The sequence below is a fragment of the Cibotium barometz genome, chromosome 1 (assembly GCF_041138505.1).
Source record: "Cibotium barometz isolate CiBa-2024 chromosome 1, ASM4113850v1, whole genome shotgun sequence".
Taxonomy (NCBI): domain Eukaryota; kingdom Viridiplantae; phylum Streptophyta; class Polypodiopsida; order Cyatheales; family Cibotiaceae; genus Cibotium; species Cibotium barometz.
In genome coordinates this window covers 61720714-61738916 of record NC_141046.1, presented here as the reverse complement: position 1 = coordinate 61738916, position 18203 = coordinate 61720714, and the positions used below count along the sequence as shown (strand labels likewise).

At 39.1% G+C, this 18203-nt stretch overlaps 1 protein-coding gene across 1 annotated transcript; it reads right to left on the bottom strand.

Annotated features, from left to right (window-relative positions):
* Positions 1–3837: 3837 nt before the first annotated feature.
* Positions 3838–4716, bottom strand: LOC147642279 (uncharacterized). Its single transcript, XM_086777287.1, has one exon. The coding sequence runs from the start codon at positions 4491–4493 to the stop codon at positions 4125–4127; it is 369 nt and encodes a 122-aa protein (XP_086633413.1). The 5' UTR covers positions 4494–4716; the 3' UTR covers positions 3838–4124.
* Positions 4717–18203: the final 13487 nt, after the last annotated feature.

Below are 18203 nucleotides of genomic sequence, written 5' to 3'. Positions count from 1 at the left end.
AGAAAGTGTGAGAGGTTACCCAAAATGTATGGCGATGAAGATTAATGACACCAGCAAAGTACAAAAGGCCGTGAGCGTACTCGAGATATACAACAGTGTAGATTAATGAACCACAAACAAAGAATAACAGTGTGGAGCTATTGTCTTTGAAACCAAGCTCTGAACAAGATCTGAGACCTAGGCACTGAAACCTAAACTCTGAAACCTCACTCTGATACCTCGCTCTCATACGAATGTTGGATGGGGGAGTAGATGCTCTACACACACACACACACACACAGTCGTATCAAGCACATAGTGCGAGAGAGAGACCCAAAGAAATAGCTGAAAGTACTCGATGATAATGATAATGAATGTGTGAAGTACAAAGTACTGATAGCCCTAGTCCTAGGGATGATGTGGCTAATAGACTAGAGTGTGTTCACATGAGCGAAACCTACAAGCATAGGGTAAAAAGTGCATGTGTGTAGGGTTGTTCACACCAGGACTTCCAAGGCTAACACCTCTATCATCTCTTGACCCCAATACATCAATTGATAGGGGGAAGCCTTCTTGACAAGGCATCTAGTTTTGTCCTTTTTAATTTGATAGTTTATTAGGAATTTATTGGCCAAGAAGTGAGCGATACCTTCACTCATTATAGTACATGTTCAATGTGGAAAAATGGAGCATTATGAAGATCATCTCCTAATCCTACAGGGGGGGCTCTTAGATTTCCATTCATCCAATTGAATTAGTCTCCACAAAGTTGAGAGTTTCCTTACAAAAAAGGAAGCATTAGGAAGATGCTCTTAGATTTCCATTCATCCAACTAAATTAGTCTCTACATTCATCCAGCTAAATTAGTCTCTACAAAGTTGAGAATTTCATTTTACAAAAAAGAACTTATTGGGGCTCAGACTTCTGAGGTAAGAAGGTTGCGAGAGGTATTTTGCTCCCCATAGGTAATATTTGCACTCACTTAGAGGTGGGCTAGGACATGCAACAAAATAAAGTCTTCACCTCAAAGAAAACATTATGTTATGCCATTGGAGGCAATAAACTTTGGCCATCCTCCGAGTCTTCCTCTACTTCCTCTAGAAATGGGAGATCAAGTTGGACTTTGGAACTGGCTCTTTTTGTGGCCTTCTAAGGATGGTTATAGGTTTGGCTAGCAAGTTATGAGATTCCCTTATTAGTTCTAGGAATGGGGTATGGGATATAATCAAGTAGGGTCAAAGTTTTGTACACTTAACCACTTGTTGCTCAAGGATACGCTCAAGTTTAGCTTATGATTTCCTTAAAGCTCTTGGGCTTATTTCACTTTCTCCCTTGCCAACACCGAGTTCATACTTGATCACTTGCTTAAGCATAGACTCAAGTTAGCCTATACTTTCCTTACAAGCTCTTGGTCTTGTTCCACCACTAGGTTAGGATACTCTTTAAGTTTCTTGGGAAGGTTAGCATTGTCAACAATGGTTTTTTTCTCCTTGTGTAGCTTGAGGGAGGAATTGTGGATGTAGCTTTGGAGCTCTCGTTCAATGGTCATGATATTGTTACCCTTGATAAAATTGATCATGTGTTATGCTTCCACATGCTCTTTGATGTCTCCTTCTTCTTTTAGAACTACGAATTTGGTCCTTTTAACATTTTTAGGGGCTACCATAGACTTCGGGGCTTATGCCTTAGCGACTCTTTAGCTACATGGTTTGAGGTTGAATCTTGAGCTTTCCTCTTAGATGTTCCTTTTCCACAACCCCCCTTGCCTTTTTTTGGAGCCTTGTGATGGCATTAAGGGGGACTATATAGATTAGTCCTCCTTGCAAACTATAGTTAAGGCTCATCAAAGTTATTGATGCTGCCACTAGGCAATTGTCACTTTGTTGGGAAAATCCTTGAAAGCATGTTCAAATACCATGTGTGCCTCTATAAATCAGTTACCTTGAAGATTGGCACTAGATGGGACATCATTATGATGAATTCTTTATGGGAAAACTTGATAACATGGTGTGGGACCTTGATTAAAGAGGTGGCCTAAGTGACATGTTTTTAAAGTCTCTCGCTCGTGTTGCATTATAATTTTAAACAAGAAAGCATAATCAATGGGGGTGGACTCTGGAGTTTATTGGGTGGAGTTTATTCTGGATATCCTTATGGATCATTTTAGCTCTCATGATTGGAACTCTTGGAGTCTACTAGTAGCAAAGTCATCTAGTATTGTTATACTCGTGCAATGGTTCTAGAAGGAATCATTGGGGGGGTGATAATATTAAAGCTAGGTATGGCATTGGTGCAATCTATACATACCTCTCATTAAGGGGTTCTGATAAGTGGGAAATGCTCTAGTTTCTTGAAAGAAGTCTTTTCAACTTAAGGATTTGTTGAGAGGAGATATTGAAAAAGTTGACATGTTGATATGGCAAAGGTGACTTTGTAGCAAATGTCTCATATTCAACCCATTAGAACAAAATTTTCCAAATGATGACACTTGGGTAAATGTAAAATACTTCAAGGGGTAATGTTATCAAATTTTTAAGAGATTTTCACACACATACCCACACACCTGTGAGCAGGCCCTCCCCCTATCCCCTTGTGATATTGTGCCCGAGCGTGAATAATGAGATTTGAACCTTGGTTGTTTAATGCCTTGGAACTTTGAAGCTCTATAAATTGTGGTATATGTTGGAAGATGGTAATTTCCTCATTTCATTCCCAAGGATGTGGACTTTCAAGTGTTGTATCCTATTTATAATTTAAGGTTACACTTAACTATATTATTGTATTATTAAAGTTAAGGATACTATTAAGGATGCACATAAAAACCAAGATTATTATGGTTGGGGCCACTCTTTTATAGTAGTCTTGTGGCATCTTGTGAACCTCAACAGCTTAAACTGGTGTGAAATTTGATCTAGCCCATAGATAATGCTTTATTCCAATGATTTATTTTGGTCTTTGTTGATACCTCAAGAAACCATATAAAAAATATGGTGTGTGAGAATTCCGAGATAGAAGGACTTCTGGTTGTGAAGTTAAAGGTAGCATGAACCATTTTTATATGTATAGCCAAAAGAAAGCGGAGCTCTCTTTACAATTTGATTATGATGATGGATTAACTAAAAGCTACCAAAAAAATGATTGGAATTCTGGAGAAGAATCGGTTCTTTAAACATATTATGACATGGAAGCAAATTTACACTAGGAATCTAAATGAAAAACATAAAGATCCACTAATTAACGTATGTATTGTCAGATTCACTAGCAAACGTATAATTAATTTAGAAACAAAAAGCCTAAATTGAGAATCAACAGTAGGCATATATTTTTTAGATTCATTCGCAAACATATAGGTAATTTAAGCCCCCAAAAAAGTTTGAGAATCAATTATCATCTTAGATCCTAAAAGAAAACCAAGGGCTAGATGTAGGGTGGTAACTTGTAAGTTCAATAAAAGGAATAACAAGAGAAGCCACAAATTAAAACTTGTATTTCTTGCCAATGGGTTATTTGAACTACCAACAAAAACTATTTCTAAAAAGTAAAGATGAGTTTTTTGCCCCTATAGGGCAAGATAAAATCACCCAAAAATGAACTTCAAAATTGAAGACCTACAAGGTACCTTCGCCTTCAAGTGAAGCCCATTACTCAGTAAATTCTATTTTGGATGGCCTTTTTTTGAAACCCTAGCTTTGAAGGTGGGTTGCATTTGAAGGCTAAAAGGGGCATTGAAGCCCACACATGCACTAAGATCCATGTTGTAAGTTGTAACTTGTAACACATATGGCTCTCAAAAGCAAGCATTACATAAAATTTGGGAGTACACATTTACCCAGATCTAAAATCAAACAAGTATATACATGAAGGGTAAATAAAACCATTAATGGAAATGAATAGATACAAGCAAGAAGGCCACAAGAAAAGGGTATTGAAGCAAGCCACTAGAGGGGCAAGAAGCGTGTGAGGGCCACACATTATTGACCCAAAATGTTCCGTATTGGAGCAAGCCACTAGGGACAAGAAGCATGGGAGGGCTACACATAATTGACCCAAAATGTATCTTATTGTATGTAGTAGTAATGGGCGCTTATGAGAGAGAGAGAGGGAGAGGGAGAGGGAGAGGTTGCTCTGCGGATGATAGAGTTAAGCTAATCCAAATGCGCAAATCTTGCTTTAACGCTGTTAATTATACCAGAGATCCAACTGAGGAAGCTCTTGACCTTGTCGGAGATGTATTGGAAGAAGCGCGAGATCAGGTCGGAGATCTTGGCCGCCAGCTCCTTTAAGAGACTGTACACGTGGAAGGACATCTCCTTCGCCTTCCCCATCGCCTCCTTCAGCTGCCCCTTCAGGTCTTTGCACAGCTTCTTCAAACGCTTGCCCATTTCCTTCGGATTCGTAATCACGTCAAAGTTTGGCCTCGGTATTGCAGCTATGGCCGCCTCTAGATGAGTTGCCACGCGTGACCACCCCCTTGCGGAGGTGGCCTCTTGGGCAGCGCCCACCTCTTCCGCCATAGCTAGAGCTTCCTAGTGTGTGGAATGTGGGCACACCACAGAGAAAGAAGCAAGGTGTGGTAGTTAGGCTTGAAGTGTAGGCAAAGATGGGGACTTAAGCTAAGTGGAGAGAAGGTGTGGATGGACACATGAAGTTGCACATTAGTAGCTTACACAGAGGAAGCAAAGTAAGAATAGAAGAAGCTTGCATTCCCAATCAAAATGTCTAAGGAGATATAAAGGAAGAAGGTTGGGCAATATGACTTTAATAAGGGGCAACATTCACTCTAAAGTAGAAGGTTTCAAGTACATTGGCCCCCTCAAAAGAGGAGAAAAGGAGGGAAAAAAAATCTTCCAAAAGGACAAGCCCATAATCATGGCAAGAGGTGACAAAAGCTAGAAGAGGAGGCACCAGAAGAAAAAAAAAATGTTTGGCCTACTAGGGAAGCCCCCAAACAAAGGACCTCTGCCCTCATAGCTAAGCAACAAGAAAGCTACCTTCATAGCTAAGCAACAAGAAAGATTCCTTACTCCTCATCTACCCAAGGTCACACCTACATAATTGCACATTGATACAAAGGCACTCATAAGAGCAAATTGTAATGGTTGTTGAAACAAGCCATCTAGAGACGAAATCACTATGGTAAAGCTAGCCATCTAGAAATAATATATCTAGTATTTGATACTAGCCATCGAGAGGGAAATAATATAATGGTAGTTGAAGGCAAGCCATTTAGAGACAAAAGCACTATGGTACAACTAGCCATCTGGAGACAAAAGCACTATGGTAATACTAGCCATCTAGAGACAAAGGCTCTTGGTAATACTAGCCATCTAGAGAAAAAAGAACTAGTATGGTAAAAATAGCCATTTAGAGATAATGTACCTAGTATTTGAAATAGCCATCTAGAGGGAACACTAACCAAAAGCATCTGATAAAAACACGAGTTATGGTCTCTATATATAGTAGATTTGAAAAGTAGTAATAAGAACGATGAGCTTCAAAGAACAATTATTTATGGAAGGCATATGTGCTACTATTATGGTTAATGTTTGGAAACATTAATTATGATTTCAATCAAAAGTAAAAAGTTTGAACATAGATGTAAGAAAGTTATGACAGTAAGAAAAAGAACTTCCACAATCACTAGTGATAAAGGTGAAGGTGTTAAGCACTTCCACAACCACTAATGATGCTTTTCCACCTATATGAATAGTTAAAAGATAAAGATGTTAAGATCACACAAAGTCAATAGAAGCATGTGACCTAAAGTGTGGTACATGAAACAATTCAAAATGCATAGTAAGAAGGTACAAAGCATATGATACATGCTTGCATTAAGAAATGTCAATGAAAAGTGGGTTGAACATGGCAAATTTTAACAAAGTTTATTGGGATGGTGAGTAAATAGCAATGCATGTGATTCAAAGAGTGAAGCATAGGTATTAATGAGAGGACTTAAGAGGTTGGCAACATAACATTATCAAAATAATAATGATTTTGTCCATCCATAAATCGGTTGGTGTACAAAGAGACTACAAAACTCTTGGAAAATAAAATAACATTTGAGATTGACATAATAGCCGATCAAAAACCAAAGTTTGTTGAGGATGGGAATACGATTACATTAAACAAAAAGAGACCCTTGCTCTTTATCGTAGGAGAATGAACCATGGTTGATGGACAATGAGGTCATACTAGAGATTGATGGCATTGTTTAAAAGAATACATGTATTTTCTCATGGGTGCTAAAGACCAAGATAGGTGATATAGGCCAAAAGACTCTATAAGTAATAGAAGGTTTCTCCTACTATAGAAAATCTGGAAGCACACCAGTAGTGGATTTGTTTATCCAAACTAAAGTATATTTATATAGTTTTCCAAAATTCATCATATCAAATAAACATCCAAGATGTACAAGTAATGTTTGGCAACTTATCCTTAGCAAACCTAGCACACGGATCATTAAAGTACTCTTAAATATCATGAGATTGATGGTCAAACTAAGAAAATCTATTAGGTTTTTAAAAAACATGCTTGAATTATATATCAAAGAATAATAAAGCAATTAGAAGAAGTTGTTGGTGTGTTTAGAGTAGCATATAATTTAATGCAGTAATTTGCACATAATTCATGCAATAGCAGAAGAAGAAGTTATTTTTAGAGTTTTATATAATTCATGAAATATTTAAAATCCTATAACATTTTCTCCATTTTAGATGCATTATGTTGCAAATCTAATTTCTAAAATGATAGAGTTACCTTAGAAAACTCCTAGTTCTTCAAGAAAACTTTGACTATGATGTAGTAAATGTTGGTTGTGACATTTGGGCTATGAATTGAGCTCTAAATTTTAATAATTAGAAAATAGACTTTTTTCTTTAAAAAATACGAGAAAGTATTCCTACTCATCCTCCTAAGTTAAAGATGTTTTGTGCCACCCAGAGATTATCATCTAAGTGTACTAAGCTAGCACCTAGATATTGTGGGCATTGGAAAATTTGCATAAATATGGAGATGTAGCTTTCAAGTTAAAATTACCAAAAATACTCACTTATCCACCTAGTTTTCCATGTTGAAAAGTTAAAGAAGTATCTTCATGATGATGATAATATAGTATCTTCATGATTATGATAACATAGTTTTGCATGTTAACAAGTATAAGTATCTTCATGATTATGATAACATATTTTTGCTTGGCAAGGTAAATAAGTATCTTCATGATAGTGATAGCATAGTATATGCTCTAATTTTTTGTAAGAGGATAATCAAGCTTATCCTTGAGAAAAAAGGACTTTGGAACAAAGATAGAAGTGCTTGTAGAAAATTCCAAGTTTGCATGTGCAGGACATCCATTGAAATATGTAACTTGGGAAGGTAAAATTCAAGTTAGGTGACATTACCTAGAGTTTGTCTCATCAAGGATGATGAAACTTGAACAACAGAGAGAATATTAAAACCTTAACAAGGAATATACTTAAGGAGAAAAGCTATCCAAAGTAGAGTATGACTAAGTGGCATAGATTATATGTTACTACTTATTGTTAGCTCACACACAGAATGGAGAGCTGGACTCTCACACACACATACAATACTCAAAGAGAAAGAGAAATGAGCAAAGAGAAATTACAAATGAGCAAGAAAACCTAAACTGTGAATAAGATTTCTTATATACTAGCTAACCCTAAGGTGCCCGTTCACAACTGAAAAAGCACAGCAGGACAAAAGCAAACCTACACTATGAATAAGATTTCTTAGATATTAGCTAACCCTAACCCTAAGGTGCCCATTCACACCTGAAAAAACACAGTGGAACAAAAGTGTCCATGGCATAAGTACATAACCTCACATTGTAATACTACCAAATATCTAACAGTCCCCTTGTAGTACAAATGTGAGGTTTACATATATTGCGGATCAGTCTTTGAAAGGGAAGAGGCCCAAGGCTTTGCAGAAGGCCTCAAAATTTTCTTGTGATAAGGCTTTAGTGAAAAGATCTACCACATTATCATGTATACTATAATAGATGAGATTGATATCTCCATGGAGCCTCTCTATGACATAGTGGTAATAATGTACTTTAATGTGCTTAGTCCTAGCATAAAAGATAGGATTCTTTGCAACTTTGACTATTAGTGAGAATAGGGATACGGGTGTCTAATCCTCCATCAATCTTCTTAACCATACACATTCAACTATCATAGTGAATGATGCTCTATATTTTAGCTTCACTAGACAATGTTACCATAGTTGGTTGTTTCTTGATTAGCCAAGATATGTACAAATTACCAAGAAAGAAATAGTTCCCAGGTGTGGACTATCATGTATCACAATCACCTGCCCAATCAGAATCACTCAACGATATTTCTAAATCCCTTTGCCATAGAACAATCCAAGATCTTTGAGTGCCTTACAAGTATCGGAATATACATTTAACTGCCTACCAATCCTTTGTGCACATGGACAATGCATGAACTTTGAAAGTTGTGAGACACACCATACTAGATGTCTCCTAGCCGTGAGTTGTACTAATAGATTAGGAATCCACTCCAACAACTTGAACATAAGTGGTTATGTTGAATGGTTTACTGGCACGTACTAAGCTTTACACTAGGTTCCATTGGTGTATAGAGATTGATTTCTAACTATCCACATTGAATCTGTTGAGCAGTGCCTTGACGTACTTTGATGGCTTAATGACTATACTACCATCTTGTTGTATAAACTGTATACCCAAGTAGTAGTACCCAAGCAATAGTGTAAAAGACCAAGATCTAACATCTCAAAATACTTTCCGTCCAAGATGAGTTGCCAAAGTAATAGGTTATATGAGAAGTGGGAGAAAAAGTTTCATCATAGTCAATATCTTTCCATTGGGGCATAACCTTTTGCAATAAGCCTGGCCTAGAATCTTTCAAAATGGATCCATATGTCTTTCTCTTGACCCACTTAGTACAAATAGCTTTCTTGCCAAAACGGTAAATCCACTAAATCCCAAGTACCATTTTTCTGAATGGTGTGAATTCCTCTTGCATGTCTTTCACCCAATTTGGATCTTCTTAAGCCTCTTCAAAAGACTTAGGTTCATCTACACCATGTAGAGGACTAAGAAATGCAAAATTAGCAATATTTTATGTTGAAAAAGTGATTATAGCATTAGATATGGTTCTACTCTACAAAAAAGCATACAATTTGTTATCCTACAAGGTGCTTCTAACCCTTCTAGGCATAAGCCTAGATTCATTGATTTGCTGATCTTTTAGAATTTACTGCTTCTTCTAGCTAATCTGAAGTTTGTGCATCAAATCCTTGAACATTCCCCCCTTGCAAACAAATAAGGATCAGAAGGTAAAATCTATTGAGAATCAATAGATATTGGCATAGGTAATAATCCATCAAACATGTTCAGAGAATTGGCATAGGCATGCTTATAGAATTTCATCATTAGATAGACAGAATCTTTGTAAAACCGATATCCCTACTGACATTAATCTTCTTTGTGAGGACAGTAAGCTATAGAAAGCTTGAACATAGTGTAGATAAAAGCTATAAAAATCTTTGCTCTGATACCATTGTTAGCTCACATAGAATGGAGAGCTAGACTCACACACACAATTCTCAAAGACAAGAACACAAGGGTGTAGAGTATGTGAGAGATTGGTAAGCCCAAAGGAGAGAGATGAAGCTCTCAACTAGTACAAAGGGAAAGTAAAAATGAGCAAACAAACCTAAATTGTTAATAAGGTTGCTTATATACTACCTAACCCTAGGGTGCCAATTAACACCTAGATGGCCATGGGGAAAAACCCAATGGGACAAAAGCACCCATGGCATAAATGTAGGACCTCACACTTAGTACTACCAAATATCTAACACTTTGTAGGTAGAAAGTGTCAATATCTAACACTTGGCTTATCTAAAGTGAGTAGCCAAAGATAAGGTTGTTGAGTTGTGTCCAAAGGCTAGGGACTAAGTAATGTTATCTTAAGAGACCAAAGTAGATATGGGAATGCGAGTGTGGGTTGGAAAACCTTGTTTAAATTATAGTTTCAAAATTTCAGAGGTATATAAATATGGGAAGATCGATTATTATTATGATTTGCTATGTTTTGTTCAATATTGCTTCTTAATGATCAATCCATAATATTAACCTATTTCTCTAATCTAGCTTATTTATTTCCTCGATAAGGGTACATGAGCAAGCCTAAGCCTTCTAAGGGTAGAGAGAGAGAGAGAGAGAGAGAGAGAGAGAGAGAGAGAGAGAGAGAGAGAGAGAGAGAGAGAGAGAGAGAGAGTCTAAGCATAGATAAGAGTGTGGATACTAATATGATCATCTAGGCCTTGAGCTATATTGATTCATTTAGCCCAATCCCATGAATTGCCTTTTTTTTGGTACCACAATATGGAAGAATCAAAATAGTTGGGCTAAAGCATACACAAGAATGAAGAATTTATGGCTCTTTATTAGGTTTGTTTATTACATTCATTTTGCCATGATGTTGCTTCTTGTTAAGCTAAAAGTTAATTTATATTTTTAGAAACTATCTAACCATGCTACAATGCATGGTGTTAAGCACTTTGCTTTAAAATGTCTCAATATGGCCAATTTACTACATACACAAAATATTGAGCAACATGAAATCTTGATATTAGCCTATAGTATAGGAAAAGGACTTTCTCCAATGGTAGGATAGTATAGCCACTATACCCTAGCCTATTGGCTGCAAGATTTGAAGTAGCAAAGAAATGGAACTTATATCTTAATGATATCAAGATATTGATATCAAAGAAATAAGAATATGTTTCTCATTAATTTTGTAGAATTTTGTAGCGTATAAGGGATATTTTTGTAACCCACAATAAATTAACAAATCTCCCTTGGTGTAATAGCAATTGAGTTCAGATAGCTTTGTTTGCTCACTCAATATATGCCAATATAGGGTTGGTATATAATCTCTTAATCGATGAAGCACATGAAGAATCTATGTAGGTGCTTTTGTTTACACCTCACACCCACCATGGTTTTGAAATTCGATTACTTTTATGTAGAGGTGCATCACACTAGAAGTACTTTGCCTTAAATTTCAAGGACTAAGTTTGACTAAAAACTTAAATTTTGTTTTTTATCATTGAAACGTCCACAAAAGTAAGAGGTGTCCTTGAATAAGTTGGTGTGCATGCGCGTGCACACACACACATGCACAAGTTTGGGTATGCCACTCTCAAAAGAAAATGTGATATCACTAGAGTGCACAAGAAATGATTTTTTTTACTCTGTGTGTGTGTGTGTGTACATGCATACATGCATGCATATATGCGTGTGTATGCATGCGTGTGTGCACATATGCGTGTGTGCGCATGTGTGTGTGGGTGTGTGTACATGCATGCATATATACATGTGTATGCATGCGTGTGTGCGCATGTGTGTGTGTGTGTGTGTGTTCACAAAAAACACAAAATATACCTTCTTTTTTTCTGAATATTTTGTTGTAAAGGGTTTTTCAAAATATACCTATTTTTAATTAACTTGTAACGTGGGGATGTTTTCAGAAGTGAATCCCCTAAGGAGAGAACATGAGCGTGGAGGGAGGGGACCGAAGGGAGAAGAATCAATACCTGTCATAAATTAGCAGCTGAAATGAAAAAAAAAGTTCACTAATTTTGTGATTCTTTTGCTAATTAAAGAAATGAGATGCAACAAAGGCTTGGTAGGGACCAAGCTTCAATGTACGGAGTTTTTTAAAATTAAATAAAGAGGTCGTCTAGGTCAAAATTCACTTATTAGAGACTAGATCCCGATTCCCATCCTTGTCCACATGGAGCTAAGCTATGAAGATTCGCGCCTTTAGTGCGGAGAATATATATATGTTTTGGCTTCCCGAATCGCGTGGCAAAGTTAGAATAAATGAAGAAAAGTCCTCACCATATGCCAACTGCCCACGATGTGATCAACCCAACAAACTTCAAGTACACGTTTCGTTTACCTTTATTTTATAATATATACAACATGCTCTAATGAGCTAAGGGCCACTAGTAACTACCCTTCTATAATAGTACCACTAACCAAACCATGCCTAGAACCCATGTCTTGAGAGCTAAGGGCTGCTAGTAACTACCCTTCTATTATAGTACCACTAACCAAACCATGCCTAGAACCCATGTCTCCAGAGCCCTCTTGGCCATCCAAGTCCTTACCCATGGGATGAGCTTTGAGTTGTTTTCCCACACCGGCCCCACTGGTGGCCTCAATCCAGTCACACAACCAGTTTTTTTGAATCCCTCGCCCCAACATCAAGCCATTGGTGTGATGGCCACCATCCATTAATGGCCAGCATTGTGCACAACTTCTTTGCCTATTTTATGATGTAGCTATTCAAGGGTTCAAGGGCTTGTACCTCAATGCTCATGTATTTTGGTTTAAAACCAACCCATCTTGCCCAATCTGTGATGTAACTATCTCAAGGGTTGTGTCTCCATATTCTTTTATCTAAAACGTGGCGTTTGGAAGGATATTGACTTTAAGAAGGCTACACAATGGACCTATAATTGACATATGCATTCCCTTTTATTAACAAGACCACGTATTATCACTAGGGTTGTACCTCAATGCTCATGTATTTTGGTCTAAAACCAACCCATCTTGCCCAATCTGTGATGTAACTATTTCAAGGGTGGTATCTCACTCTTCACATATTCGTTCATCTAAAACGTGACATTTGGAAGGATATTAACTTTAAGAAGGCTACACAATGGACCTATAATTGACATATGCATTCCCTTTTATTAACAAGACCACATATTATCACTAAGCTTGCCTCCACAAAACACAACAATAGTAAGCAATGAATGTGTGTGTGTGTGTGTGTGTGTGTGTGTGAGAGAGAGAGAGAGAGAGAGAGAGAGAGAGAGAGAGAGAGAGAGAGAGAGAGAGATGCATATCTACCAAGACCCCCTCCCTCTCCAACATTTCATCGCCACTACATCACTTAAGGGGGATACACACAAAAAATAAGCTTAGTACCCCAATGGCCTCTCTTAATAATGAATTCTCCTTCCAACCCTCCTAGATTCTCTTCTATATGGCACGACTACTAGTATTCCTTCTCCTTGCTGTAAATGGTTATCGGTTGTATATAGGTTGGGATGACATGTAAGAGATCATCACAAACGGGGGGCGAGAGAGAGAGAGAGAGAGAGAGAGAGAGAGAGAGAGAGAGAGAGAGAGAGAGAGAGAGAGAGAGAGAGAGAGAGAGAGAGAAGAAGAAGAAGAAGAAGAAGAAGAAGAAGAAGAAGAAGAAGAAGACTAAGAAGAAAATTAATATTTGTTTTTGTCCCTCCACCAAAGAAGCATTCCCCACATATGCAAAAAAAGATGCATGTGTGACACATGCATCTATAAACATGCACATACATGTGCACACATAGAAGAGGGGGGATGATGGGTTTGGAGGGGGAGCAAGGATTCGACCTTTGACGTACCTTTCAAGATCTTTGTGGCAATGCTATGCACACACCAAGGAACATCCTTAAAATGTATTAATTTACCACAAATATGATCATTTTCTTTCCTCAGAGATGCCACATACTATCAAGGGGACATCACCAAATTCAAGAATCATTCTTGAAACAACAACACCCCCTTCTCCTCCCCCCCCCACACACACACACATGCACACAGATCTTTTTGTGCTTTTTTGTAGAGACAGAGCTAGCACTTCTCAGCAATTCGCATTCTACAACTTATGTAGGTATGAAGGTAGACGTGCATGGTGATGCCATAGCACACGAAGCTAGTGCAATGCACGGCAATGGAAACCAAAAGGCTATAGAAGATTTTAAAACAATAAAGATGGAGGGGGGTGGTTGGAGAGATGGAAGCACATACATATGTAGCTAGGGAGATGGAAGTCTAGATAAAAACTATGGCTATGGAGATGAATGTTACAGAGACAAAGGCTTTTATTGTGGAGATGCACATAGAGGCTTCGAGAAAAGTAGTTATAGGTGATGAGAATAAAGGAAATGAAGCGCCGTGGAGCTTGATGCTATAGTTTCCAAAGTTTTGGAGTAAGATTCTCCCCTCTAAAAGCCAACACCTCATGTAAGGATGACATAGATTAGGTCCTCTCCAAAATTTTCATGTTGGCCTTAGATGTTGAGCAAGAGGAAACCTTATAGCACAAAAATATAATACACATGCTCACATGCTAAACATATTCAAGGATAAAAGCACACAATTATGCTAAATGATAGAAATATATCTTTGTTCAATTGGCCTCTATCATGATTACAATGGGACTTATAATCCTTGATCTCAAAAAATAAAAAAATAATATAGGAGCATAAATGTTGTTACCTCAACATAGTGCTTGAATGAATAAAATGCATATGATTAAAGTAGAATGCAAGAGAAAAAAACCGAAGAACACTTAAAGATAGATTTTATACAATGGACATTAAACAACTACATATAAACCGTCAAGACAAGATTATATAAGCTAATAGTCTTGAAAATTGTGAAATTCAATTCAAGAAGAAGTAACCCATAACTCCTAAGAAGCAACAAAGGAAACCTAATATAGAGTTAATTGGTCGCTTATAGCCTGGTTGTTTTACAAGATTGTGCCAACGACACCGAGGTGACATCTGATAGTGCCACCGCCATTCTGGAAGTGCCACGCCCATTCCCTTCTCATTGAGAAGCAAACGTCCGTTCCAAAGCTTTATTGAAAGTGCCACGAATGTGCTATACCCTCTGTCTCATAATCCTGAAAGCAAACACCCGTTCCTTTCTTTTTCTAAAAGCGAACATCCATTCTTTTCTGCCTTTAAGAAGATAATGTCCGTGGCATATTTGCCACACCTGTTCCATTCTAGCCCCAACTTGGAATGCCCGTTCCTTCCTAAGATTTTGAAGTGCATGCCCATTCCTTCTTCCATTTCACAAGTGAATGTCCATGCCAGTTGTCTCTGAAAAGCACATGCCCGTTCCTTCCCCATCTGAAAGCGTATGCCCGTTTACTTCTCATTTTGAAGGCGTACGCCGTTCATTTCAAAGCATACGGCCGTTCCCTTTCCTAAAATAAAAAACTTTCTCACATAGGGGTTCTACACAACAGTTCCATATTTCCATGCACCTACAATCAGGTAGATTGGTGAAAAATAACCCCTTTTTTCAACAAAGCAAGCTCTCAGGAAGCTCCTTCACTTATAAGGTCGGACCCATCGGTCAATATCGAGTGGAGTCAAATAGTGCTTGTTTTGACAGTACCAGTGAAAGCGAAGACCACCCAAGCATGGGACGAGGGGCTGCAAACCTTGAAACAGGAGAGCCAAAACTTGAGTGCATGGACATACCGTCTGTCCAAGAGCAAGCTCCTACCTCTCCCACCCATTCGCAGAGAAGCCTTGCTTCAAGGCTTCGTAATTTTAGCTTGGGAAATACATAGTCGGAAGAACCGCAACCTAGGGTGAGAGGCATGGACCAACCCCAACAAAGCGAGCCCACTCTGTCTCTCCAGATCCTAGAGAAAAAGTAGGGCAAAGTGAAAGTCAACAGACCTAGACAGAACCACCAGTCTGGAGAGCCATGCCTGTTTCAGGTATAGTAGATCAATATAGGGCCCAAGGACCAGTGCAAAACCTAGGGCCAAGTCCATCATCTCAAAGGACCAAATACATCGCACACACCAAAGGGAAAGGATCTACCCAGGCCCTTCACATCAGCCAATCTGTCTATATATCAACAGTACCCACCACAAGGATTCTACCCTAGATACCACATGGAACCACAAGGGGCACATTTAGACCTACCTATTAGACAGGGGCCTCCTATGGTATATTATTATCCTCCCCCCCCCACTCATCCACCAACCCTTCCTCAAGCCACTCTTATTCCAACCATGGCGGTTGACACCAAAAATGTTGAGATTGGCCATGGAAATAAGGAGGGGGTGGCTGCAGGTATCACACCTCCAGCACCAGTACAACCTGCACATGCACCAAGATTAGAGCGGAATAAACCTGCTAACATCTTGAAACTTATCATGAAATTTGATGGGATTGGAGATCCGATCCCACATTTAGAGATGTTTAATCAAATCCGTGATGCTTTCAGCCATGTAGAAGATCAAGTCAAGGTGAGCACCTTTGGCCTCACCACCCTTGATGGCAAAGCAAACCAATGGTTCAGGTCCTTGAAGGTTAAGGATGAAGCCACCTTTGAAGCTCTGAAAGAGGATTTCAAGGTTGGATATTCTTGCCAAGGTACCAGATGGAGCCCAATTGATGATCAGTTACATAACATAAGATAGAAGGAAGGAGAAACCATCAGAGAATACATCAATAGAGTTAGTAATCTCCACTCACGCTGCAGTGCCAGAGATAAGTTCTCTAACGAGAGATTAATAGGGAGATTTCTAGAGGGTCGTGAGATGACGTGCCTTAACACAACTCATTATATGCCTTAGGCCATACCTCCTTTGAGTAATGTTGTAGGAGTGCTATGGATTTTGAGGACAATTTCAAGGGAACACATTCCCAAGAACTCCTTAGGGTATTTGAAATGCCCTTACCACCCTCGGTTCTTCCACCTCATCCCCTGCTACCAAGAGTTATGCTAGTTCGTCAATTGTCCCCGACATAAATCTTTTAAGATGGGAATGAGGGGAAAATTTCGGAAGTCCCTATCTATGAAACCTAAGAGATTACAAGCCCACCCTCTCAACTCTTAAGTCACTATGTTATGGAGGGAGATCAAATGTACCCCGTGTACTTATTAGCAGCCCCAATATCGTGGGCCAGAGACATGAATCGGATGACAAAGCGACCACCCATAGAATGTTATGATTGTGTGGGACCTCACCGAGTGGCTGAGTGTCCTAACAGGAAGAGAATGGCGAGTACCTCCGGGTGCTCCTGCCATGACCCCATTGTGCGTAGGGTGTGGTATTGATCACATGTATACAGATTGTCTGCTAAGACCGGGAATGATGCAAAAGGTTCATGAAGGTAATCCCAGCACCAGCCTTAACCTCCTGACTATTAGAGATGGTTTCATTTGAGAAGTCCCTCTCAATGCTATAAACAAGATACAAAATAGGTAGAGGGCTCTGCAACACATGCTGTTTTGCAGAGGCATCAACATTGCAAGCCCTAGGTCAAGCTAGAGCCCCTACAAGTACGAGTGACTCAAAGCTCAAGAAAGAAAACCACAAAGATCGGCAAGGGTGAGAGCCAGGTGGTTATCAAAAGCGGTTCAGAAGACGGCATGACAACTCACATATCAACTTCTTCATCTGAAGAGGAAGATTTGCTATGCACTGCACCTAAGCCAGAGAACCTATTGACATGCGTCACCTACCTAAAAAGCTCATTGAGTATCCTAACCCCATTGAGGAAAACGAGAGACTTTTTGTGGCAGGCCAAGAGTTGAGAAGATGACCCTCCTACTACTACCTACCTTGAGCCGTGCCCATCGATCTCAGACCTGAGACCCACTGAAGAAGCTCAGGAATATCCTAGAGAGCTTCTAGACTAGCCACCCCCAAAGGCAAACCAAAGCAGCAGCTATCCCCCAACAGCAGGGAAATAGGGTGGCTGAATATCTTAGAAACCTAGGGGATGACCATCTTAGGGGAACGATCACAGAAATCTCTGTTCCCATCCCTTACACTCAAAAGAGCTTAAGACTAAGCCAAACCAACCTTGCTCGCAAAAGAGCCCCCATTCCAAGAGACATTACAGGTCTCTCTTCTGTCCTCTCTTCTCAGGTCCAAATCCCCATCGGCGCTTTGCTCCAAAGTAGCTCAAGTCTATAGAATGATCTGAAGGATTGGATGGAAGGACGCCTCAGAGCAGGCATGCACAAAACTATGGAGCCTGACAGCTCTAATGAATGTGAGGAAGAAGAATTTCTTATACCCCATAAGGTAACTGGGACCCCCACGGTTCGAGTGAATAAGCTCGGACAGTACTTCGAAGGTGATGAACTCAATGCAACCTTGCCAATAATCTTCAATGGCTTGCAAGTTACAACAATCTTGTATGGAGAAGCATGAGCATTGTTACAAAAAAAATGCTAGGAAAAATGGGGAGCATCCACCTTGGATGACACCACTTTTTTGGTTAAACTTGCTGATGGAGCCATAGCTAGACCCATTAGTCTACTAAAGGGATCTTAAGATTAAGATCGTGGGCTACTTACCACTGCCACACCTTTGTGGGGTGAT